The sequence below is a fragment of the Zootoca vivipara genome, chromosome 5, assembly GCF_963506605.1.
Source record: "Zootoca vivipara chromosome 5, rZooViv1.1, whole genome shotgun sequence".
Classification (NCBI taxonomy): domain Eukaryota; kingdom Metazoa; phylum Chordata; class Lepidosauria; order Squamata; family Lacertidae; genus Zootoca; species Zootoca vivipara.
In genome coordinates this window covers 29,849,975-29,875,911 of record NC_083280.1, presented here as the reverse complement: position 1 = coordinate 29,875,911, position 25,937 = coordinate 29,849,975, and the positions used below count along the sequence as shown (strand labels likewise).

The 25,937-nt window shown below is 42.5% G+C and overlaps 1 protein-coding gene across 9 annotated transcripts in view; it reads right to left on the bottom strand.

The window, feature by feature from the left end:
* The window catches only part of DOCK10 (dedicator of cytokinesis 10), a 186,802-nt gene that overhangs the window by 118,647 nt on the left and 42,218 nt on the right, over window positions 1-25,937 (bottom strand). For 2 of the 9 annotated variants that reach the window (XM_035132553.2, XM_035132554.2), the window contains exon 1: window positions 3,484-3,717. The exons of the other annotated variants lie outside the window; for them this stretch is intronic. In XM_035132553.2, coding sequence (XP_034988444.2) covers window positions 3,484-3,588 — 105 coding nt within the window. In that variant the 5' untranslated portion in view covers window positions 3,589-3,717. Of the gene's footprint in view, window positions 1-3,483; window positions 3,718-25,937 lie in introns of those variants that run through there. 9 annotated transcript variants of the gene reach the window in all.

The window sequence follows — 25,937 nt, the reverse complement described above, 5'->3', positions numbered from 1 at the left end:
CACAGCAAAAGATTTAAAAAGGGGCGAGGGAGTTGCAAGTGCAAATAGATTTAGATGCTATAATAAATAAAAAAATAGTTGTAGTTGCAAGTTGCAACCATTTCATAATTTAATGCCATCATCACTAACATCTGCTTATAGTGAACACGCCCCATTAAACATTGGATGCCAGGATACTCATCCTGCAATATATTCTGAACACTGGAGAGGTACAAAGAGCTTCTCTCTATAAGCAAACATGGCAGTAGCCAATTTGGGTGCCTTTCTCCCCATTGATGGGTGGAGACTGGTGGGTTGATAGGGCAGCATACCTGGACCATTCTGTTATCCTGTCTCTTTTTATGCACTTCTAGTTGTGGCAGCAATTTGGGTTATTCCACACCTGACCCACCACAGCAGCCACTGGCATCCATGCCATCTTCTTAGCCTCAAAAGATTGGTGACCCTTGCCTCAAATCAACAGTTTTCATTACTGTTAACAAAAGAAGAATCCAGTAACAGTTCGCCCCAAAGTGGCAGAAATGAATGAGGGGTGATTTTTTTTAGATGTTATAACACAGTAATATTATAAAGCTGATTTCAACAAAGCTAGGGCACGATTCTGAATTATGTATGCATTGTATGGTAGAAGTCATAGTCACCTTCACTGTGGCTTGTCGGTGCATCCTGGCTTTACAGAATACAATGAGGAAAACTGCAGCTGTTCTGGGGAGGATGGAAGACTCACTGTATAGTGTCAGCAGAGATGCCTTTGGGACAAGTATTTAGTGTGCTCCAGTTGTGAAATATTGGGTGGGAAGGCATAGGTTGTGAACTGCAGAAGTGAAGTCAAGGGAATCCATGTTTCAAGCACTTTTCTGAAGGCAAAACAAGCCACTGAGAAATGTCTGAACAGGACAGCAGGCCACAGTGACTGCAACTTACAAGGATTTTTAAAATTTTGTTTCGACTACGTCAGACCAACACGGCTACCTACCTGTAAGAGCAACTTACTTTACTCCAAACTCAAAGATGCAGGGAGTAGTGCTTTCCTGTTTTAAGCAGCCCCAGTTTACAACAGCTCAGATCATGTTGTATATGAAATCAGAACCAAAAATGTTATTAAAAGCAACAATTTTATTTTAGTGCTCCAATATTTTGTTTTTAAATCAGGATGTGGCTTACACACAGAGAAAAATATTATTCTTGGTGCAGTCCTGCTCCTGTGTAACCCCACTGAGAGGTGACCCAGTCATATTGATGTATTAATCTGATCTTCTGATTTGTGTGTTTTTAACCTGTTTTGTGAATATATTTATATTGTTGATTTCATGCTGCTGACTGCCATGTTATTCCCCCCCCCTTAAGTTTGGCAGCGTATGCATTTTTGGCAAATAAATGATTCCTGTATATGTACGTTCAAACTAGCAGCTCTGGAAGGAAACACACATTCTGAATTAAGGTTCAATTCAATGGGGATTGATAAGTATTCTGATGCAAACAAGGCTACACACCTGCATGTTTGTTAGTCATCTTCCACACAGAGACCTTCCCTGCTACCTTAGATCAGGGTGCCCTGTTTCGTACAAAAACTCTCAAAACAACAACAACACTATTTGCAACATTCAACTAGAAGCGACAAATGAGTTTCATTTTGTGGCATTAAATTAGACTGATCCAGAATGCTAGTTAATTGGCAGTGAGATATTTCCACTATAAGAATGAGGCAGATGAGATGTCCCAAATCGTACGCTGACCTGATAAGATCGACAAAATAAGACTGATCAAATAAGGTCGACCAAAACATACACTACTATTTATTTTTTACATCTTCCTGATGAAAATAAAGAGACATTTAGAAGCAGGGCAGTAGGCCATCAGCTCCAAAAAATAAATAAAAATCTTAATGTTCTGTCTAGAAACCCAAGTCCTGAACCAAGGCTCACCGTATTCTGAGACCAGAATGCAATATGTATCTTGTCAAAGATTCAAAATTCTTTTCAGAATAAGCAGATAGAATAGTAACCACGGGAGAGGGGGAATGATCTGTTGAGGGCCACAAAGTCTCAATTCCTGCCCACAATTGTACAGACCTCTAACTATGCCCCCAATCCTCCTTGCATATCTGAAAGGTCAAAGGAGATTTAGCATAGGGACAGAGGAAACTCCCATACAAGATCTGCTTATGACGCCCATCTACCTTGCAATTATCTACTATGAGTGACAGTGGCTCTCAAGAATCTCAGGCAGATATTTTCTCCATCATCTTTCACCCAGTCTCTTTGATGGAAGGAGCCAAAGATTAAACATGGGACTCCTAGGACTAGACATGAGAAAAACATGTATTCGAGTGAACATGCTGTCTCTTTAATTTCTTGCACATAGATAACACAGCATTTGCAGAGAGGGGTATAAGCCTTTCCTCCTAACTGTTTCCCAAACATTAATCAATTCTGACACTATCTTGTTCATGCATCCTGTACCTGCCACAGCACTTTAGGAGAGGGTTTAATGCCACCACCACCACCACCCCGCCATTGCCTCAGCATTTACCTCTTTTCCCATTAGGGGAAGCTTCTTGAATGGTAGAAAGAGGGAGGGAGATTTGCATCAGGGAAATTGCATGGGGAAAGTTAGTTAACTATTGCCAACCAAATTGGGGAGGGGCTGTCTCTGTGGCTGCTTTTTTAAACAAAAATGACAGAGGGGAGATCCAATCCCCAGTCCTCAAAATCTTTACTGGTTTGACCTAGAAACTATTACCAAATGCCTGCACTTTCTGGTGCTTCTCTTGACAGGTTTAAGTAATTGGATCTTCCTTTTGCAAAGAAACCACGAAAGCAGAAACACTTAAAGATGCAAAATTCTGTGCCGGGTCTTGAATTAAAAACAAGCATGATGAACGCACACAACCGGGGGTAAAGGAGCAGCACTTTCCAAAGGCCTCAGTTTTTAAAGGATGTATATCAGGAAGGAATGGTGTTTTAAATCTATTGTGTATCCATGTGGAAGATGTAACACTGTGAAAACCAGTCTGCTTGGCCAGTTGCCTGGCTAATAACCAAGATTAAAATTGTACTCTTGTAATGCAACATTTACCTCATTTGACAGATTAGCATTTCCATGTCATAAACACAAGCAAGGCAACAATCTGAATTAATAATAATACTGATAATTTCCCCCAAATTGTCTAAAGCCAAACCAATCTAGTTCCCTCTTTCTTCTTCCTTGAAGGAACAGGCAAATGAGTAATTCTAAACCCAAGTTCAGATTAAAAACTAGATTCAAGCTAATTATGTTCCGTAACATTCAGACAGGGTTAGAATCATGATACGCTGTTTCACTAGAATTGCAACCTCCAACTATATCGTGTCAATTGGCTTTGTACACAGATATTAACTAGCTCAAATTCACTCTCTCCCCTATCAGTAGAATGGGGAACTTGCATGAGAAAAGAACTAGACAAAAGAAGAGGGAAGATATATATATATATGAGATACATACGCAGCTCAACCTGTGGATTTCTCCTTGATTTACTCGCCTAATCGTCCTCTTTCTCCTCCAGAGTTCACTGGGCTCCCTTTTAAATACTTTCCCTCTAAAACTCATGGTGTCAGTAGGAGTCCTGGAAGCATATTCCTTTAACCTTTTGGCTACACCAGCTTCAGAGAAGAGAAGAAACTTAGCTGTACTGCCTGAAGGGGAAGTATAGTATGAGCATTTACTGCATTCACAGAAGCTGCATTTTAAAAAAAGCCCCAGCACCCTCAGTTATAACTCATTACTTCCTGTGAGCTATAAAAAAAAGATGGTGCTTCAGTGAACCGCAAATAAAATCTTAGTGGGGATGACGCCTTAGGCACAATATTCCCCTTTGCAGACGCACTCATAATAAAATCCTGTTTCAGTTAAGAAACTGTGATTAGAAGAAACCTGGTTACCCCAAACTCACACCATTGCTCCACCCATTTAGTAATTTCAACTTCGGTAAGGGGCAAGCAAGCAAGGCTTCCCTAGGAAGATGGAGACATTTTCTAGAAGAAGCTCAAATCTTCCATGACTAGGAGGTGGAAACTGCCTGGAGGGTGTCGATTAGGGTTTGAGAAGAAAATCAGATGGCATTTGAAGGTGAATGGACTTACGTAATTCACACTTTCCAAAACCATGTGTGAACTGAATCACAAGCGTCCTTTGAATTCCACACATTTCTGAATTTTGCAATGCAGCTCTCCAGCCAAGCAGTGTTGTGGCATCCTTTGTTGGTGCCCAGGGCCCCCGTGTCCTTGTGCGCACCAGGTGGGACCAGGGACTGGGCATGGACAAAACCCGCTGCACAGGTGCAGGGCATGGACTATGGCGGTCACATACCAACATTGGCCGGGCAGCCATTCAGAGAGGGAGCCGGGGACACAGCGGCAAGGCCAGGCTAGGCTCTGGAGTCCAGAGACCCCGTGGCAGGCAGGAAAGAAATCCCTGCATGGGGGCACCTGGTTCACACCCCCTCAAAATAATGCATCTGGGGCTACTGCCCCCCTGGCCCTCTCCACGCTACGCCCCCTGCAGCCAAGTAATTTGCAGTATCTCCTTCCCTTTCCAATTCCAATTCAGCTGACTTACTAGGGGCCTGTTTCTATCAATTTTCTTTTCCTGTTTCCAAACTCTAGTTAATAAGAGCTGCCTTCCTTTATTTCTGATGCTTACAGTCACCCTTGAAAGCAACACCAGCAACTACACAATCTAGCAGGTCCCTAGCAGTTAAACTAGCAGTTTAAACTGCTTTGGGAGGATCATTTATCTGAAAAGGTGATTTAGAAACCTATTAAATTAAGTAAACCAAGAAAGTTCTCAGTTTCTCAGCAAGCTACTGTTCAGTGGGCTTTCAGCTTACCAGCACAGGTGTTTCTATAAAATAAGTTCAAGCTTGATGTCTCCATTGGACCTGAAACTGGTCAACCAGGAGTAGCAATAAGAAATGAAACATTGGTATGAATGGGCCCATTTGTGAATCAATGAAACAAATAATGAAAGGAATGGCAAAGTAAAGTAACAAATGAGTTTTAAATGGCGAGAGAGCTCATTTGTTTAATTCATATATGCCCTCTTCCTAAGCAGCTGAAATAGATTAAATAGGGATTGCAGGGAGGGAGGGATAGGAGAGGTGGTAAGCAAGCTTTTAGCTAAATCAAGACTTAACCCAAGACCTAGATCTCAATTGCTACTCACACAAGCCAAGAAGGAAAATAAATGAACAAAAACTCAAGAGCATTGGACTTGAGCAATGCCCTCCAGGCATTGATGAACTACAATTCCCATCATCCTTGGCTATTGGCCATGCTTGTTGGGGCTGAGAGGAGTTGCAGTTCAATAACTTCTGGAAGACCAAAGGTTTCCCACACCTGCTCTAGCTACTGACAGGAATGTCCAGTGATGCTCCCAAGACTCAGTAGAGAGAGAAAAGCAATATAATCTCAAAAGTTAGCAGTGTTAGTTTGGGTCACTGGCTGCTTAGTAAAAAGTCTTACATTTTAAGCAATTAGCTAAAACAATGTATATAAAGAATGCTGAACAATTGTGTGTATTTTATATAGTAGTATTTCTTTTCCTAACCTCTCATTGTAATCCAGATTGCCATCATAATATCAACTTCAGTAGGAAAGGAGAAACGAAATTTTGGAAAGGGCTATGGAAGTTTGGGAGGAATGAATTCTAGGACAAGGTATGAGAAACGAAAAAGATTTGGGTTTCTATTCTTCAGTTGTACGACTGCTCTTTCAATTTGTCATTTTTTTTAAAAAAAAGTGTTATTCTGAGAACCTGATCTGAAAACCTACTCCAGAAAGTGTTATGGTGACTCATTTTAGAGGAAATTCCACTCTGCACATGTTTGAAGCTAATTTTTTGAACATGTTACAGGTAGGTAGCCGTGCTGGTCTGAGTCGAAGCAAAATAGAAAAAAGTTCCTTCAGTAGCACCTTAAAGACCAACTAAGTTTTTATTTTGGTATGAGCTTTCGTGTGCATGCACATACCAAAATAAAAACTTAGTTGGTCTTTAAGGTGCTACTGAAGGAATTTTTTTCCTTTTTGAACATGGTGTACGTATTGTTGAGCTGGAAATGATTGCCACAATGATGCTATGAATCTGGAATGAAGAATGTCTGTCTGACATTGCAATATATTCATGTTCAACATTGTGCTGGCCCCAGTGAAACATTGGTCTCTGTCCTGTCCATTCTCTTGCTTAATTTGCTACAATAAGATGCTTTACAATACTTTACCTTTGGCAGGGGGTTGACCTAGATGACCTTCAAAGTCCCATCCAACTCTTATCATTTTATGTGGATGGTACTGGTCACCAGTTGGGTATTTGTAATGTGCAATGGTAGCCTCCGTTGAACAGACTCCACAAGTTGTTTTTTTTCCAGTGAACAGACAATCTGGGACTTTGGTCCACCACTCTGGCACGAACTCCAAAACCAGCTCCATAGTAGTGGTGAAGGTGGAGCTGATCACAGGATAGGATACCATACCATTTAAATATTGCCTAAATAATACACTCATTAAGGGCACAGCCCTTAACAGCTGCAATTTCCTGGAGCTCGGGTAAACAAGGAAAGCCCTTCACACAGCATATTAAACCAAAAGGTTTCTTGAAAACTCAACATGATTTCATCAGATATTAAATTGATTAAATGACTGGGTTACACCTCAGGCAATGTCTTACAAAACAAAAAATGTCTTCAGTAGTTGCCTAAACATCATCACACCAGACACCTGCCTGATTTGGACTGGTAATTAATTCCAGGGAGCTGCAGCTGCAGCAGCAAAGGCTGGATTCTAGCAGAGGCTAAGCATCCATGGAAACAGAGGAGCCACCCCCCCCACACACAATACCTAATCCAAAAACACTCAGGTACAACATTACACGTGGAAAACAAACTGAATATGCTCACCCGTTTGCCATACAAGAGATCTTGATGGTTGATTACAAAAAATAATTCCCACAGCTCTTCATCATGTAGCAAATTGTTGCTGATTGTAGTAACCTGATTGTTTGCAACACCAAGGTATCAAATCTTGTTTTGGCACTATAGCTAGACCTCTAAAAGGGTTGTGATGAATTATGGAAGCTTCCATTTTTTGGGGACCAACAAAAATGTTGATTGCAGTTCTGGTTTGATCTTACAGAAATTATCTTCATTAAGGAACTCTCTAAAGGCCAGTCACGTTTTGCGGGTGGCTGTTGGAGGAACAGAAGTTACTGTCCTTCCTTACCCAACTCCATCACTCTCAACCCACACAGTCTCTTTCCAGTAACTAAGCAGAAAATCTGAACTTCAGTACCCCTTTAACCATCCCTTGCAATGGCAGCGGCCTCATTGGTTAATGGAAAGGCAAAAAGAAATGGGCGAAAAGTTCTCCCACTCTCACATGGCCATGCAGTCACTAGCATGGACACAGCAAAGGGCAGTCTGATTTCTTCCAGATCTGGACCTGATGGCCAGTGGTGTGGTCAGAGACGGACCATTGGGGCTCTGTCAGCAAAATCATCAGGAAGGCCCCCCAAAGCAGCAGCTTTCCACATTTTGAAGCAATCTACATTAATATCTGAGGAGCCCTCTCCCCCACCTCCATATGACCATTGAGTCCACATCATTAAATTACCTAACCGCACCACTGCTGATGACCTAAACTAACCACAGCCTCCAGATCCTGAGTTGGAAGGCAAGGGAGAACTTCCTCCATCAGGCAGAAGCATTTGGGATTGGAATGTTTGTGTGCAGAAATTCTCTGCATTGCTTCCTTCCCACCTCCCACTTTGGAAACATAGGCTCCATCCTCACTATACATTTAAAGCACTGGGATACAACTTTAACCGGTTACAGTTTCTCCCACAGAATCCTGAAAACTGTTGTTAAGGGTGCTGAGAGTTGCTAGGAGGACCCCCCCCCCATTCCCCTCATGGAGGTATAATTTCCAGTTCCCTGGGAAGAGGGATTGTTAAAATACTCTGAGAATTGTAGCTCCATGAGCAGAATGGAGGGGGTATCCTAATAACTCTCAGCATCCTTAACAAAGTATAGTTCCCAGAAAGCTTTGGGGGAAGCCATGACTATTTAAAGTGGCATGATACTGCTTTAAGTGTAGTGTGCAGATGGGGCAATAATGGTCATTCTTCCAAATACTGGGAGTGCTTTCAAGAGGAATATTGCTCCCTTCAGTATATCCCTCTCTGTGGTAGCCAAATCACCCAATATGTTTTCCCTATGCACAGTATTTAAGTTTCCCCACAAGAATGTGAATGACAGCTATTTGCTTCCTTGTAAGAAAGTAATGGCATAGACTCTGCTTCTAGTGCTGTCCTGGTGTTGCAAATTGGATTGTGGTTCGGGTACAGGCCCGGGCCAACACTCAGCCTCTCTGCCTGTGTATCAGCAGGACAGAAAACTCCTTTCACCCTCACACAGCATGGCCACTGGTTGGAGACGATGGGAACTGTAGTCTGGAGGACTTGCTTGCTTCCTTGGTTGCTCTGAAGACTTGCAGAAGAGTGGATTCACTGTACTCCCACTGAGTGAAGTACTGAAAGGCAATGGCGCCTGGCAATAAAGAATGGAAAAGAAAGCAGAAGGTCTTTGCCAAGCTATGCAGACATTCCCAGTGACTACCAAGGAAGAACCACAACATTAACAAAGTTGGCATTTGTCCTCGTTTTCTCTCGTACCACCAACACTGGCGGGATTCTGAAAACTTCTCGCATGACACTCTGAAAATAACTGCCAAGGCGAAATGTCCCTGACAGATTCAGGAGTTAACACAGGATCCCTCAAGCCTTGCTGACTTCACTGAAAGTAGAGATTCCTTTTTCAGTAGCTGGAAATGACATTGGACATAATCTGCAACACTTTATCTCAGGAAAGCATTCTCTCTCACACACACACACACACAGAGAGAGAGAGAGAGAGAGAGAGAGAGAGAGAGAGAGAGAGAGAGAGAGAGAGAGAGAGATTTGCATGGCAAAGGCATTTTAGGGGCAAGGAAATCTTAGAATGCTTTCCTGAGAGAGAGAGATTTGGTTCAAATTGTATAAAGATGAAGAATGCCGTTGTTGCAAATAGCCCTAATGGAAGACAATATATCTCCAACTCTGCCCTGCCTCTCCGACTTAGAAATACCATAAATCTGCTTTGCCCTTAAAGGGAATATACAAAGGGAGGGAGGCTTTTGTACATTGGCCCAGAGAACACATTGATTTGGACCAAACAACCACTGAAATGGCAAGATAAATATGTGAACTTCATCCAAATTGCTTCCACCTAGCAAACGAAGCTGAGACTGTTTTGTCTTCTGCTTTCAGCTTCAAAATGGAGAAGGAATTCTGTAAGTGCAGCCATTAGTGAAGAGCAATAGCAAAGTCCCACTTCCCTCAGTAGATATATAAAGCCATACACTTTAAAATAAGTGGAACCAGATTTTGAACAGGATTGATATCCCAATGAAGTCAGTGAAAGCACCATTTGAGCAGAATAGATCTAGATTTAAACACGCACTAAGAGAGAGGATCTCTGGATAGTTACACACTGAACAGATGCTTGGCACTGGTTTAGGTGAGCCGAGAAGGGCAAGTTGGTTTAGAAGAGGAAGAGGCAATTTTAAGGTTTGCAAAACCAAGGATGAGCATTACGTTACCACCTCCTTAAAAAGAAATCTGACGGTGTGCGCGCAACACATCACGCGTGCATGACGTCACAGGTAAGCATTGTGTGCAATGCTGAGGCCCCTCAATACTGGGTGCAAGACTGCTCCTCTGCATCCCACCAAGTGAAAAGTAGGTGGTGTGTGGCTTCATCTTGCAATCATAAATTGCTTTCTCCCGGAGTGTAAGGACAGAAATGTCCTCAAATCCAACAATCAAGTTTAGGAGCAAGGGTACCTTTTCATGTTTCTAGTCGATGAAGCATGCTTTGATATGGTAACATCCCCAAATGTTAAACTCCCCAATTTTGTTTTGAGGATAAAGACAACCCTGTTTAAGTATCTGCATACTTCTGCATAAGGGCTGCATTACTGGGCAGGACCAGGTCATGTGAATTAATGTGCCCTCATCTCAAAAACATAGCTCCTGTTCTCATGCCCTTTTGGTACAGCCGGGATGGAATCCAGTAAACCCTCCAAACCACTTCTTTCTGGGTTATCCTTAACCTAAAATTTAAGGTAGATTATTCATACATGCTCAAGAGTCTAAAAGTCCTGGGTAAATAAAAATGGTGTTCACATAGAACTAGTGCTGTGCCCTGTCCTGCATGTCGTCTCAACAATTTCACGTCAATTAATGAGATAAGAATTTGCATTTGAAAATTAAAACGTTACTTTTCAAGGGGCCATGGACTGTTTGTAACTATAGCCTCTTTCATTCTACAAATCATCAGCACTCTGCAGCCTTCCTGGGTGTCCAGGTTTCAATCAAAACCCAGGGAGAAGACATGAGGCAATTTCCGCCAAGGGGCTTTTTTAGACCAGGAAGCACCAGCAGCCAGGGAGACTGCAGAGCACTGGTTAAATGCTTACTGGAAAGAAAAAAGAAGACACCACACCATTACGTTTGGTTGAAAATCACTGACATCTGTGTCTCAAATAGTGGTGGAAGGTTTGTCCATCATCCCCTAGAACCCATTGGACCTTGACATATGATATCCAATTGAAGGACCAACAGCTCACTGCTCATTTTATAGCATTCAGCAGCAAAGCTGCCTGTCCATTTTCCTTTATTTGCAGCAATCTGTGAAGCTTCTGCACCTGAGTCTCCAGCAACCACAGAAGCTGCACTCTATGCAAAATAAAATAAAATAGCATCAATGGCATATTGTGCTGATTCTCCTTCAGGGATGCACAATTTTGAAGGCATGGTAACTTAGCAATTTAAACTTTTTTGATATGAGTTATTCCTCAGTTGAGACAGTGCTTGCTTTAATTTGTGAACCAATAGCCTGCAAGCATACCCTTGCTCTTCCCAACACGTTTGCTATCAGAGATGGAGCAGCAATTCAAGCAGGGGGGTTGGGGAGCTTAACATGTAAATATTCCTTGTTGGCTACAAAAATAACCCCATGACTCCACACAGGACATAATGGAGAATGTCATTTACAGTCAAGGAGAGATGGGTGATGCCACTCTTTGATAACAAATAACATGCTCCATGCATCATTTCCTGCTACACTTAAAGGGGCTTGCAGTAAAGCTGCTGATTTCTGACCTAAAGCACCAAGAAAGAAAGCTTGTGAGCTCCTAGCCTGCTCTCCTGCCTTCTGCTGCCTTGCTGCCCCCTCCCACTTCCCCATATTTGGCAGGATCTCCTCAAAAGAGGATGTAGTTTCGAAAGAAGCTCTTTAGTCTTCCCTGTTCACAAGAGATTACAACAACTGGCTATCTCTAAATCCTCTCACAAGCTATGTCAAAGTACTGGGGGTTCTGGGCAGGGCCGGCCCTAAGGCAAGGCTGGGTGGCGCAATGCGCCAGGGCGCTGGGCCATCAGGGGGCGCTGCACTGCGCCCGCCAGATAGCCGCGCTGGGAAATGGGGTGGGGCGGGGGGGTGCCGGAGGGATCTTCACACCAGGGCGCCAGATATGCTTAAGACTGCCCTGGTTCTGGGTACTGTCTAAACTTCTATGGAATTATTGACAACAGTTCCAAGGGTAATCTTCAGCAACTGCACTATGTGTCCTTTGTTGCCAGCTTTTCTGTGCCTTCCACCCACCAGAAAACAGAATTTGTCAACAGCAGCGCTATTGGGTCATGCCTGTATATTTCACAGCCCAGGTGCTACCTTGGGGCTTCTGGAATTGTCAGCAGTAAAAATTGATGCACAAAATCACATTTTGCCCTCCTCTGCCACATCACAGAGGATGCTGGGTCAAAATTCTGGAATATTTTAATGCAGATTACCTAGCCTATTTTGGTTCATCTGTTCCAACTGGATCAGCATATGAGTCAGGTTGCTAGCCACCAGCAACTACTTAGCTATCACTTATGTGAGACAACTGTTTTCCCTTGCATGACCTCACACTTTCATCTAATTGTTACCAACAGTCAGTCATTAAGTGTTTAGGGATAGAGTAATAATAGCTTCCTTCCTTCCAGAAGACTTTCACAGCACAGGAGCTCATCAAGCAGAAGTTGAAGGCCAGAACTCTTCCCAATGCCTCCACACCCAGAGAGAGAATAGTAATTTAATTTGCACATGTCATTCACACTGTGACCCACAAGAGTTTTTATTTCCTTGATGGAAGTTGATCCCATAGATATTTCAGTATGGATCAAGTAATTTAGAGCCCCTTTAGCCTCATGTTTACCCAAGGCTCTATTTTGAATTCTGCTCCTGCATCCCTGGTAATACGTGAAGCTTGTCCCCCATTTCCTTTAATAGACAGCACATCAGATTCTTAATTGAGCTGGGCTTTGCCTCTACCCATGACAGCCATTTTTCCTTCCATTCTGCTGTGAAAACAGGATGTGTTCCGTAATTGCTTGATCAGCTACTACCTAATTAATCTGGGGTGTTATTTGGTTGAAACATTTTGCCCAGGGATTTTAGGAGCTCTGTTAGGTCTTCTGTGCATCAATACTAAGCAAAGCGGGCCATCTCACATTTGCAAACTTCATTTGTGGACCAAGCATTCCTTTACCTTCAAGACACTGTTGTATGGCACATGTGTAAGAGATTGTGTTTGAATGTTTAATGTCTACACAAGGGCATATTGATTTATTTAATTTGAATCCTGCCCTCCCTCCCAAAAGGAACCCAAGACAGCAATCATCAAAAGGTAGTCAATATTCTCTTCTCCCTCAAAAAACCCAACAGATTCTTCATAGTTTCTAATGTTCATGGATCCATCAGGATCTCGAATGGTTTGGCAGCTTGAGATAGAAGAGGAGCAGCAGCAACAGGGGGAGAATGGAGAAGAAACGAAGAAGAGGCTTGAAAGCTGGCACCCAAGGATGGAAGTTCTCCCTTTGAGACTCCAGATATCAGAGAGGGGGGGAAAGATCTGCCAACTCTCTACATCACCACTCCTGCACATCATGGGGATTCATTAGGGAGTGGAGAGAGCTTCGACCAGCTGAGGTGGGTGAAGTGGTGGCAGAGCTGCAGTCAGACACAGCATTGTTTGTCACCAAGAACCAGGCATCACCTTGGTAGTGGGATCAGAAGCCCCAGCCCAGGTGGAGCATGTGTTTCCATATAAAGCAGTCTAATAAGGTAAGAGTCTCATAAGTGAGATCACCCCACCTCATCTTTAAAAGCTTGGCAAGAGGGGCATGACAACAGTTGGGACATCTTGGTTGCTTCTGTTCAGTACTGCATCTCTTGCTTTGCTCGACCCTGTACCATTGTTAGCCTGCTTTCCTTGTGTTTTGGGACAGTTAATTCCAATTAATTTTTGTGCCCTCCTTAAAAGTGCTGCAATTACTCAGATATTTCTGGCAACCTAGAGGATTTACCCAAGGCAACATGGCCATTGCAAGAAGATATTTTTTCCTAGCATTTAAATTATAAAGTGTTGTTCCTGGGGAATCACACCTACAGCTAGCACTCCCATTACTATTGTGAAAACAAGTTTCACCTCATTCCTAACAATGTGAAATGGATAATTCCTAAAAATGGACAACAACTTAGGCACCGGGCAAAAACATTCCTCTTCAACCAGGCCTTTGGCTGACTAGCATCCTATATCCTTTTAAATGTGTTTGGGGGTTGTTTTTGTTATTATTATGTATTCTATATTTTTATCTTGTGTTTTTATGCTGTGAACTGCCCTGAGATCTATGGACAAACGGTGGTATACAAATTTAATAAATAATAAGAACAACTTCTCTCATATTCATGCCATTTTGTGTACCTTTTAAATTTTATCTAAACATTATTGACCTAATCTTTTAGAACTATGAACTCCTGCAGCGTACTACTCAAGCATAGGCGTGCTTTCCTAATCCAGTTTAAACAAACAAACAACAAACAAACGTAACACATGGTGAAATTCGCCTAATTCCTCTTTAGGTAGCAAAGCAAAAACAGAACTTTGGCTCTATTCTCACACATGGATATGTTTGCATGTATTTTAATATTTAGTCAAAACCACTTTCCTGATTTTGAGAGCATGGAAGTGAAATTATATACTGAAACCACCCTGAAAGGCATTTCCATTATCTATGACTTTTCTCATGAGAATAGCATGTGTTGAGGGAGATTTGCAAGACGCCTCTACCAACAGGAAAAAACTGTTGAGCAATATTTTGCACAATCATCTTGATTAACTTTTTTAATGCAGGCACAGCTGTACCTGTAAAGGGGGGGGGAAAGTACAGAGAACCGCCCCCTTGCATCAGAAGTAGGTCCTCCCCAAGCAGCGATGGAAGCGAGGGCTCTGAGGAGGCTAGTGAGGAAGTGGAGAGAGAGGGCCAGGGCTCCAGCAGCATGGGAGAGCCCCGGCTACACAGGAGGGAGGGAAGAGAGGGGGAGAAGGGAGAAAATGAAAGCATGGAGCGCAGACCCTTTCCTCCGGTTCCGGAATTACACAGGAGAAAGAAAGGGAGGCGATTCACTGTCCCGAGACTCCTATGTTGGAGAAGATCACGTGGGGGGGGGCACTGCCGGATTCTGCATCGGACTGAGCAGACATGTTTTACACACCCGTCTCACTGTAAATAGACTGCACTAATTAAAACTGTTTAAAGACAAGCATGCGGAGCGTCGTTACTCTAGAGTAGTCTCAAGAACCTCTGACAGTACCCTATTAAAACAGTCCAATAAATCATTTGAAACAGTTTGATTGGTCTTTGCCTTTCAGGCCAACATAGCAGTCACCACTTCTGTTACCATTGCTTACGAATCTAACCATCATAAATGAACCCTGTTTTGTAGTTGTTTGATCAATAAGGAGTTGTCTCCCAGATGAGCAACTTGTATTTGACGTGAGCATGTAAGCTTGTGAGAAAACACAGAACTCCTCAGTTCATCTGTGAGGTATTAGTAGGTAGAGTGGCAGGGATCCTGCACAAGCTGACAATGCTGAAATGCCACATTCAGAAGAAGCAAATATCACCAGTGTTGAAGCAATGATTCTTCAACATCAACTTCGTTGACCTGGTCACGTTGTGCGGATGCCTGATGATCGTCTTCCAAAGCAACTATTGTATTCCAAACTTAAAAATGGAAAGCGTAATGCTGGTGGTCAACAAGAGAGGTTTAAAGACTGTCTGAAGGCAAAAAAAGTACTATAAACACCAACAATTGGGAAACACTTGCCTGCGAGCGTTCCAACTGGAGAACAGCTTTTACCAAAGGTGTCATGGGCTTCGAAGACACTCAAACTCAGGACGCAAGGAAGAAACATGCTAAGAGGAAGGCACGCTTGGCAAATCCACACCGTGATCAACTGCCGCCCCGGAAACCAAAGTCCCCACTGTGGAAGGACGTGTGGATCCAGAATTGGCCTCCACAGTCACTTACGGACTCAATAGCCCTTTTGAAGCTATCCAAGTTTATGGTCACCCATGTCGGCGACTGTTTCACATAACAGATCTGCCCCAAACACATGGCTACATGCAGTTAATCACAGACTATTCAAATGGTGGCAATAATTCAAGACAATGAGCCTCCTTGCCATTGTTAATGTGCTACGCACTAGGTAAAAGAAAACAAAAAAAAAAAAAACACACCATGGCTTACACAGAATGGACCACATACACACATAAGGAAATGAGTGAGAGAACGGAATTAACAGATAACAAAGGGAACACAATCAAATCCAGCAACCATTTTCACAGAAGGTAATAATGAACAGAAAATACAAATGAGTAGGCAGTGAAGACAAAACAGTCTTTGTCTCCAGGGCACACCTAGTTGTATCTCACATTAGATTTTTATTGAAGATGAGAGGAAAGGCCACACCATCACTGATGCCATTCTAGTGTTCCACACAAAGCCATTTTCTCCCTCATTATAACCAATCAAGCTTACTAAACCTTCCTAGCAAACATAAAGCCAAAGCCTCCTACAAAAAGGTAAACTGCTTAGAGCTTATTATTTTTACAGCCAAGCAGCATATACATTTTGTTAAATATAAATAAATAAGTTTATAGGGGTATGCAGTGGCCCCATGATTCATGCTTTTGTCTGTATGTGTGCTTTTTTAAAATTCCAATCTGTTTCTGAGTCGCTGCTTTGAACTGTGATTTGACTTCTGAGCCATTCTGTATAAAAAGCAGCTCTGTGTTCCCCATTCATTCGTCGGGGGTATCTAAAAACAGGTGTAACCTTTTTTCTTTTCTTTTTTGGCAGAAGCAGTTGAAATTTGGAGGCACAGGAGCCCCTCCAGAATTGATTTTTTTCCTGCCAAATTGCAGGTCTGGGGGCTTTTGTGGGGGAAGTAGAAAGGATACACTTTCCTACATAATCCATATTAGGTTAGTACCTTTGTTAGCCTACTAAAACTCCAAAGTCCATATTGGTTTCATATTTTCCAGAGGGGGGAGGGGGTTTATCTTTGGCTCCAATAGGCACTACAAGATGAGGCTGTCTCAAAGAACCAAAGCGCTCAGTAAATTCCATAACTGGTGCATTTTGCTTTTCCTGTGGATTATGGTTACTCAATTGGATGATAATGTAATTATTCTCTTATACACTGCAACTTATCCTCTCTGATAAGCAACCAAATCTTTCCTATGATTGCCCACTACCTTCAATTTTTATTTTTAGCTCATCATTAAAAATGTGCTGACCCGGCAGCCTCAGTTATAGGGTGGACTCCAGACCTAGTTATGCATAGAGACCCACTGCCATCAAGGGGACATATACTAGTCCTGTCTAGATTAATTCCCATCAATTTCAATGGGCCTAATCAAGCACACTAAGTCTGAATCCAGCCCATAAATTCTTTAGAAAAGTATCAGATATCAGCCTTAGAAATTGACCAGATTCAAAAGACTGGAAAGTATTCCGTGATCTAAAAGTTAGTAATCTAGACAGAAATGTATTTGTCACATACCAGTCATTCTTTATCATATGCTCTTTCTTATTCACTATTTTTTTTTTCAAAATGCTGAGAATTTCAGCATAAGATATTCTGTGAATTAGGTTATAAGGAACAGCCAAAAACAGAAGAAAAGTGCTCCATCTAGCCCTGCTTATTTTAACTAGAAACAGCTCTCTAGAGTCAAGTTTTCAGGTTCAAGGGCTGCAAACTGCCTGGGATAGATAAGTAGGTACCAGGCTGGCATCAGGCACATTGTTAAAATTCCCAGTAGCAGAACTAGGAGTGTTATAGGAATCAATACAACAGGGCTGGCTTCACTACATAACCCGATTCTTCAGGATGAGAATGACAGGGTGGAACTACCTGAAAATGCCTCTTGTGACACAAAGGAATCTTAGAACTAGTGTCTGACCTGCAGTGCTACCATCTTGAGTTTCATGCCTGCCAGATCTCTGCTGGAAGATCAGCATATCACTGGGACAAACTGTCATGGGTCAGGAGTCAGCTTCACCTGCTGAACAGCAGTCTGAAGTGGCAGAAGGCAGAATGACTCCACCAGCTGAGAGAGAAGGCACCGATGAGAACCAGCTGGCACTGCTAAGAACCAGCTGGCTTCAGCCTTCTTAAACAGAGCTCTCAGCAGCAGTCACATGCTGGAAACAACGCCTGTGGTTCCTGGCCCTACCTTGCAGCTTCCTGTTATCCATCTGGACCCTTGGCTTTGTGGTCATTGGATTCCATGATCTCTGGATTGTCTACATCAGGCTTCCTCAACCTCGGCCCTCCAGATGTTTTGAGACTACAATTCCCATCATTCCCTGACCACTGGTCCTGCTAGCTAGGGATCATGGGAGTTGTAGGCCAAAAACATCTGGAGGGCCGAGGTTGAGGAAGCCTGGTCTACATGGATTGCTCTTTGCCTGACCCACAGAATGGACTTCACTTTGTATGCTGACTCCACCAATAGTATCTCAAAAGACTTTTATATTCTGTCTGTTTGGCCCCACACTCCACCAAGCTCTGCACGGTGTTACTTGGCAATGGGGCTATGACCCAGACACCTTTCTAAGTAAGTTACAGCTATTGGTTTTAACAGGTCTTCTCTGTGTATGACTTAGCTGGATATCACTGGAACAGAAAGATGTGAAGAATAGGAGCCAAATGTAGCTAGTATTTCATTGGAGTGGATGGAAAAGACCTGCAATCTCATTGCCTCTTCTATAGCTGTGCATGGAAGGCTAGAATCTATAAGAGGAAACTTGCTGAACCATTCAAATCAGTTCCTATGCAAATCAGTTCCTATGCCTATCATCTGCATCTGAGTGAGCTCTGTTGCCACAGAGACAAACGAGTGAGTCTTTCCCCACCTTATCTGGCCGAGTGTCACATGAGCCTAGGGTGGAGACAGGCTAGGGCGTGTCTGCTGAATGTGAGTGGGTTTGGTGAATGATGGAACCTGAAGAGACAGAGCCATGTCTGCCCCTTGCTGGGCCCAAAGCTGAGTTTCGTGCTTCCCTGGAAACCTAATGGGGAGGCAAGTTGCTTAGGAGCCCATCCAATCTAATGTGTAAATAATGTCATATATCCTAAAGACCCCATAGTCTATATTGACCTCCATTCCAAGGAAACCAAACCCTGGTTAAGTGCAGGCACCCCTGAAGTCTCTCACCACATGGGAAAAGGTGTGTGTGTGACAATATGTTTTTTCCCTTGTTGTTGTTTAGTTGTTTAGTAGTGTCCGACTCTTCATGACCCCATGTTTTCCCCCTGTTTCCCAGTAGTGATGTATGGAAGTGAGAGCTGGACCATCAAGAAGGCTGATCGCCGAAGAATTGATGCTTTTGAATTATGGTGCTGGAGGAGACTCTTGAGAGTCCCATGGACTGCAAGAAGATCAAACCTATCCATTCTGAAGGAAATCAGCCCTGAGTGCTCACTGGAAGGACAGATCCTGAAGCTGAAGCTCCAATACTTTGGCCACCTCATGAGAAGAGAAGACTCCCTGGAAAAGACCCTGATGCTGGGAAAGATTGAGGGCGCTAGGAGAAGGGGACGACAGAGGACGAGATGGTTGGACAGTGTTCTCGAAGCTACGAACATGAGTTTGACCAAACTGCGGGAGGCAGTGGAAGACAGGAGTGCCTGGCGTGCTATGGTCCATGGGGTCACGATGAGTTGGACACGACTAAACGACTAAACAAACAACAAGTGTCCGACTCTTCATGACCCCATGTTTTCCCCCTGCCTCTCGACAAATATAGAAATAGAAAAACTAACAACACTCACAGAAGCAGCTGAAGTTGCATGCTGTAACTGCAGAGGAATTTTTCAACATAGGCTGATGGCATCCTTTCAGGAGACAGCCATGCACAAAAAGTACAAAAAACCCACAAACCCTCCACTTCTGCCTCCAACCCCAATGCCTGCCACAAGGAAGCTAGTGTACACTAGCAAATAAAGTGCATTGGCTGCAATAATGCAAGTCTCTTTATTTGTCTTGGATAACACAAATATATTATCAGCTACCCCTCCTCCTACCACCACAACAATTTTTTGATATTTATTTTTTACCTTTGTACATTGTCCATATGCTATGGTGCCTTGCCAAAGGAAAAGCATTCATCCCCCACTCTGTGTACAAAGATCACTAAGACCTCCTTGCTAAATCATCAGAATTGTGACGTTTGAATGTTCCGTGGACCCCTGCTTCCTTGTGCATTAATTGGAGTCTTTGCTCCTGGTTCGTTACTTTAGCCCTAGGGAAAGAGGAGGCCATGCAGAATAAAGCATGACTCTCTCTCTCTCTCTCTCTCTCTGTGTGTGTGTGTGTGTGTGTGTGTGTGTGTGTGTGTGTGTTACACCTCAGTTGTGCTCCTTGCAAAACCTGTTAAACCTATTAAAGTCAATGGATCTGATTTTAGGCAGAACAATCCTAAGTAAAGGAAGCTGGTGAAACTTAAACAAGATTAAATTTAGCTGGTGTAAATTGCCCCTCTTCCGCAATCCATTCAGGAGCAGGGCTACTGCTGGCTGAGGCAGCCTAAGCCTGGCAGACAGAAAAATAAGCCTTTAAAATTCAAGTCCAATAAATAACAACACCCAATATCCTTTAACAAATTCCACGTGCAATCCTCAGGGGGTGGAGCTGAATGAGGGAAGCGTTGTGGAAGATCAATTTACCAGTCATTTCATTCATTCATCCCCCCCCCAACTTTTCTATTAGATATGCACAAAGCGGTGTGCAGCAAATCTTGCATTAACAATTTTTAAAACGAAGCATTAAAAAAAACCCTACCCTAGCAATGAAAGCTAAATAGTGTAAAATAAAATTAGGGCAGCTTGAAAAACTTAAGATGGAAGAGCAAATGGTATGACTCAAAAGCCTATCCCAAAAGGCAGGTTTTCAAAACCCACAAGAGACAAAGCCTGCTGGATCTTTCCCAAGATCTTCTATCATTTTGGCACCAGCACCGAAAAGGGCCCGTCCTTCACACCACCTGTCATTTTTTTTCCAGTGTGGAGGGAATAGAGAACAGGGCCTCTGAGTTGCTGTTAAGAGTTTGGGCAGGCTCATATTTATTTAGTTATGACTTAACCCATCAGCCTCTGAAAGCCTGAGAAAAATGACGAGCCTCTTCACTTTGCACCTAAAAGAATTTCAAGATGGAGTGGGATACACCTCACTGGGGCAATATAAAGTTGGGGTGAGACCTCAAATGAGAAGACACTCCTTTAATTAACCTTTAAAAAGGAAAAAAGAACTGGATATTTTGGTTAGGCCAATTTGACCTTGACTTGTGACCTCAAGGCAGCATAATATACTACAGAGAACCTCAGAGTAACGATCGAGACTGTATTGCTACCTGGGCTGATTTGGATCCTGCTCAGGCGTGCTGAGAACAGAAGGCATCAAAATGATAATGCGTTTGGGGATGGCAAAGTAAGTGGCTGTGTCCGTGCTTTCCTTTGCAACCCAAATCAGCTTAATCTTGACCGCCGCTGCTTTTCAAGGATTTGTGGAATATTCAGATTCACTGCAGTTTACTATTTCCAGACATGCTTATTTGGATTTCCAAACACATAACTCTGAATGGCTGCCTAATGAGTACCAGAAATATCTGCAGTAGTTATAGAAAGGATTTTTAAAAAGTTAATTTAGGCAGGAAAGCCCAGCTCAGACACAACATCTGGTTTCTGCAGAGACTCTGTTTTATACCTAATTTTCCAGCTGAAATGACTGAAGCAGAAGGAGGTCAAGTCCTTTACCCAAAGCCACATTGGTTTCTCAGACAGATATATTTCTCTAGTTCTAAGCAGGGGATCACACTCAGTCACCATCTAATGCTTACGCTTGACAATTTCCTATGTAAGCTACTATTAATTTGTTTTTTTTTAAAAAAATCATGGAACCAGCTGATCAAGACTCTCTAGAGGGCTTGCAACACAACAAAGTACTGTATATAAAAAGCACTTTAAAATAAGATGAAAAAACTTTTTTGGACATTCAACTCCAACGAGGTGTATAAAATACTCCATAAATGAGTCTATCAAAATTGAAAGCATTCCTTAAAAAGGTGGTCTTCATAAACCTTTTAAAGTTAAAAAGAGGACAGATGTATCTGAGTAGGCAGATTCAAACAAGGTGCTACCACTGAGAAGACCCCACATCTTACAGCTTCCAGACACACCACTGAAAAACAGGACACCTGAAGCAAGGCTTCCTATGGTATGTTTTAGAGCTGTGCAACTTGGGTCAATTTTGGTGGCCACAGGATGAGGCAAGATAGCCCAAGATCACTCTAAGGCATAGTGCCCCACTCTAAGTCACTTTGGAGGTCGAGGGAGACTAAGTTTAGAAACACTCAGAAAATCCCAGACGATTGTCTCAAAAATATTTTTAAAATGAAGCAAAAAGTCAAAGATACACCATATAAGGAAAAGGTGTGGGGAGCAGAGTAGGAGGGGAATTGGACTTTGCTTCTTGACAAACTCTCCTTCCAATCCAAGGCTAGAAGGCCAGGGTGGGGAGATGGAGAGGTTGGCTTTGCTTATTGAGACAGCGGTCTTGCTTCCACTCCTCAACTAGAAAGTCTCATCTAACATCTTTCCAATGACAATGCTTGCAGGGAGAGATGGTGAAGCCTTAAAATTATGAGCTTTCCCTCCACTTGCTTCACTCTTTTCTTAGCTTTTCTTGTGAGAGAAAGCTTCAAAGAGTTGATCAGCATTTGGTTGTTTTATATTCATCTTTTCTTGTTTCATCCTATAGTCCAGGCATCCCCAAACTGCGGCCCTTCAGATGTTTTGGCCTACAACTCCCATGATCCCTAGCTAACAGGACCAGTGGTTGGGAAAGATGGGAATTGTAGTCCAAAACATCTGGAGGGCCGAAGTTTGGGGGTGCCTGCTCTAGTCCTTAGCATACCAGTACCTACTCAGCCTTATACCTGTTAGTTTTCCAGTCCCCTTTACTGTAAATAAAATGTTTGTTGCCTGGGTCTTATCTTAGCTATTCAAGCTGTGCTACCACCCCACCTGGAATTTTGGCTCTATTTCGCAGTCCCCTCTATAGAGGCTACCATGTTTCCAAACGAGCCTATGTAAAAAAATTTTTAAAAAATGGTGATTTTGATTTCTCAATGCATGTCAATGGGATTCCTAAAGATTTGTTTTTCTGGATCACAGTCTGGAACTGAGGGTCAAGTTGGGTCAGATTAGGGCCAATATGAATTGCCAAATCAGGCCCTGAACAGGATGGAGTGGGGAGCTGTGCACATCCTTACTATGACTGGTGGCATATGGAAGGTATACGTTCCTTGAGATACCTCAGATCAAAGTCACTAGGGCTTGTCTTCTTGCATGGAAAAAAGGTTATAGAAAAGTAACATGGAGCCAGTTTTGAAATAACCTTTACAACTTCTTTCCTGGACAAAGAGAAAGTTTGACCAGTTTTCCAGAGACATGTAAAATCAGTGGTGATTGTATTGGTGTCCCTCACATATGGGACATTGTTTTCAGAATTGCATCAGTAGCCTTTCACCAACTATCTGACAGTATTGTGTTAACAATGAGGGAGCCTTCCAATGTTGGGTGTCTGTGCAGGGAGATCATATCGACTCATCTCTGGATTAATCTGGGTGATCCATCTGTTTGATTGTCACATGAAAAGATACATAGATGTACTTTGTGAAGCACAAATTGCCACATGAAAAGTTATGTGTGTGTTGCACCAGGCTGGGGCCTCAGTGCATACAGAATATGCACTGTTCAAAAATGGTATTTTCCTAGAGACTAAAAGGCTGTGGATTAATTTTTATGAGCAGATACAAGATTTCCTCTTCTTTTTCCCCTAGCATGAACTCCAAACATGCTTACTCATGGGAAAGTGAATTACGGTATTATCTGCACGAGCAATCGCATCTGGAATCAAAACAATTGTTTGACCTCCTCAGAACTGAAAGTTTTGAAAGAGTTCAGCTGCCATCCTAAGCATGCTTATAAGGTAGTTTCACTGAACCTCAGTAAAGGCTTATTTCTCAGTCAACATGTTTGGAATCATACTGCATGTCAGAAGGGTCAGAATTTGGAATGCTGACTGGAAGATAAAAAACTCTGGCTGTAGTCCCAGTCCTTCCAGAAATGTATTATGTAGTTAAGGATGAATTATTCTGTCACAACTCACATCCTCCCCAATACATTTTCTTATGATGACCCTTAAATGACACAAAGGAATAAGGAGACCATTTTTGTATTCTTCACAAATACATTTCTCTTACTTCCAAGCACCAAATAAGTGAGCCACATAACAGCAGATGCATTGCCTGTGTGAGGAAATCAAATTTAATTTTGTATATTTCCCCTCCATGTAGTTCTGGAGTTCTGTGCAAAGTTTCAAGTAACACAAGAATCCTTGAATTAGCTGTCACACGACTGTATTCTTTGGGAGCAACCCTATGCACAAGAAGCTGGCATAAAACAAGCTGGTGTAAATTAAGCCCGTGTAAAGTTACACCAGATCCAAACCTCATTCAGCAGCAACAGCTGCTGCTCTGTCTAAACCTGGCAGAGGGAAAGCAAACCTTTAAAATAGTGTTCTACACTGGCTTGCCAGGTCACATGGCTGAGCTGAACGGCCTTTGGGATCCATCCTAAATCTCCCCCTTCTGGTCCCCCTTCTCCACTCACCTGCAGAACTCCTCTGTTGAGGAATTTACACCAGCTCAAATGAAACCGTGAGCTTTGGCTCAGCCTCCTGGACCCCGAATGGGATATTATGCCAGCATAAAATTGGCTGAGCCAGGGGTTGGGACTTAAAGGCTGAGCCCAGCTGAACCAGGAACCAGCTGGCTGTTGGAGATCTGCTGCCTCCTAAAATGCACATCCCAGAAGACCTTGTCATAGATAGGATTACCCCATAAATAACACATATAGGCATATCTGATTTTATTCTCACACTTGATAATGCAGATATAATCACCAGCTTCTGCTTCAATACACAGTTCTCAGGCTCACGTAATATAGTGTATTCCAGAGAATTGTTTAATTAATAATTTGCAGTCTGTTTGTCCAAATAATTTATTTCATTATTGTTTTGGAATGCTGTTGGTCAAGGATGATGGGGGTATAGTGGTAGTCCAACAACTTCTGTAGGGCCACCATTTTTCCATCTCTGTTTTTCTTATACCAAGAAGTCTTCTGTTTATCTTTACAACTCCAGAGGCATTCTCCACCATGTCTTCTAGGGTTGGATGGTGAATCTTTGGTCTTCCAAAACCCACCACCCTTGGCCATTGCCCATGCTGGCTGGGACTGATGAATAATGGAGTCTGATGGCCATGCATGTTTTATAGAATGCCCTTCCCAAGTGAAGTTGTCTTTTTGACATCAGGCAAAGTCATTTTTTGTTTTCTCAAGCCTTCCAAGGTGGAATGTGATCTGGGTGATTGGGCATATTGACCCTGCTGTATTCTTTGGCTAATCTGCTCCCCCCCCAACATCTATTGTTCTGATTTATTGTGATAGGTGATTATTATTATTATTATTATTATTATTATTAGTTTTTGCTTTTTTCATGTGATCCCATCACTCATACCTGGTAGTTTAATTTAAAACTAGGGCAACCTAAAAACAAAACATAAATAAGTCCTGTGAAGTAATTTACATCCAGAGAAGCAGTGATTGTACCAAGGTCACCCAGCCAACTTCATGAATGACTAGGGATCTGCCTCTGGGATCTCAGACCAAGATGCTATCTGCTTCTTCTTTTTCTTATGGCAACATTACAGCAAAGCAAAAATGCATACCATACTCGTTTCATTGTTTGTTTCTAAACATTACTGATTAGTTGGGTTTTGTTCATATATATACACTTCAGTTGCTTTTGTGCAAAAAAAAAAAAAAAGCGCCAGAAAATCTGATTAGATTACATCAGGAAATGACTCCTTTGTATGTGCTGACTCCAGTGCAAATGAAAAACATTTCCACGGTTATTCTAATTTTGTTTGTCTGTAAACAACTATGGAAATTCCATATCTGTTGAGATGGTTTCTGAAGACCGCATGGCACAGACAAGAAGTCTGAACAACCCAGAATTGACTTTGGTTCAAGGAAGGCTGGTGTAAGCACAAGTTGTGTCTACAGAGGGCAGTTCTACATGTTACAAGGAACATGATGCAGGTGCTGTTGAAAATGACAGGGCTGTGTTGAGTCACTCTCCACAATACATAGTACAGTATTCATTTTCTGTAACTTGCTGCCTACTACGGGAAGTTCGAGCAGTGCCAGCTCTGGGTTTGGGGGGATCTTCAGGCAGGAAGCTCCCAGCTTATCATTAGCCAGTGCTGCTGAACGGTTTTGAACAATCCTGTCTTTTGTTTTAGATATGATGCTTCTCCTAATGCAAGCCCGAATTGTGTTTGCCATTGT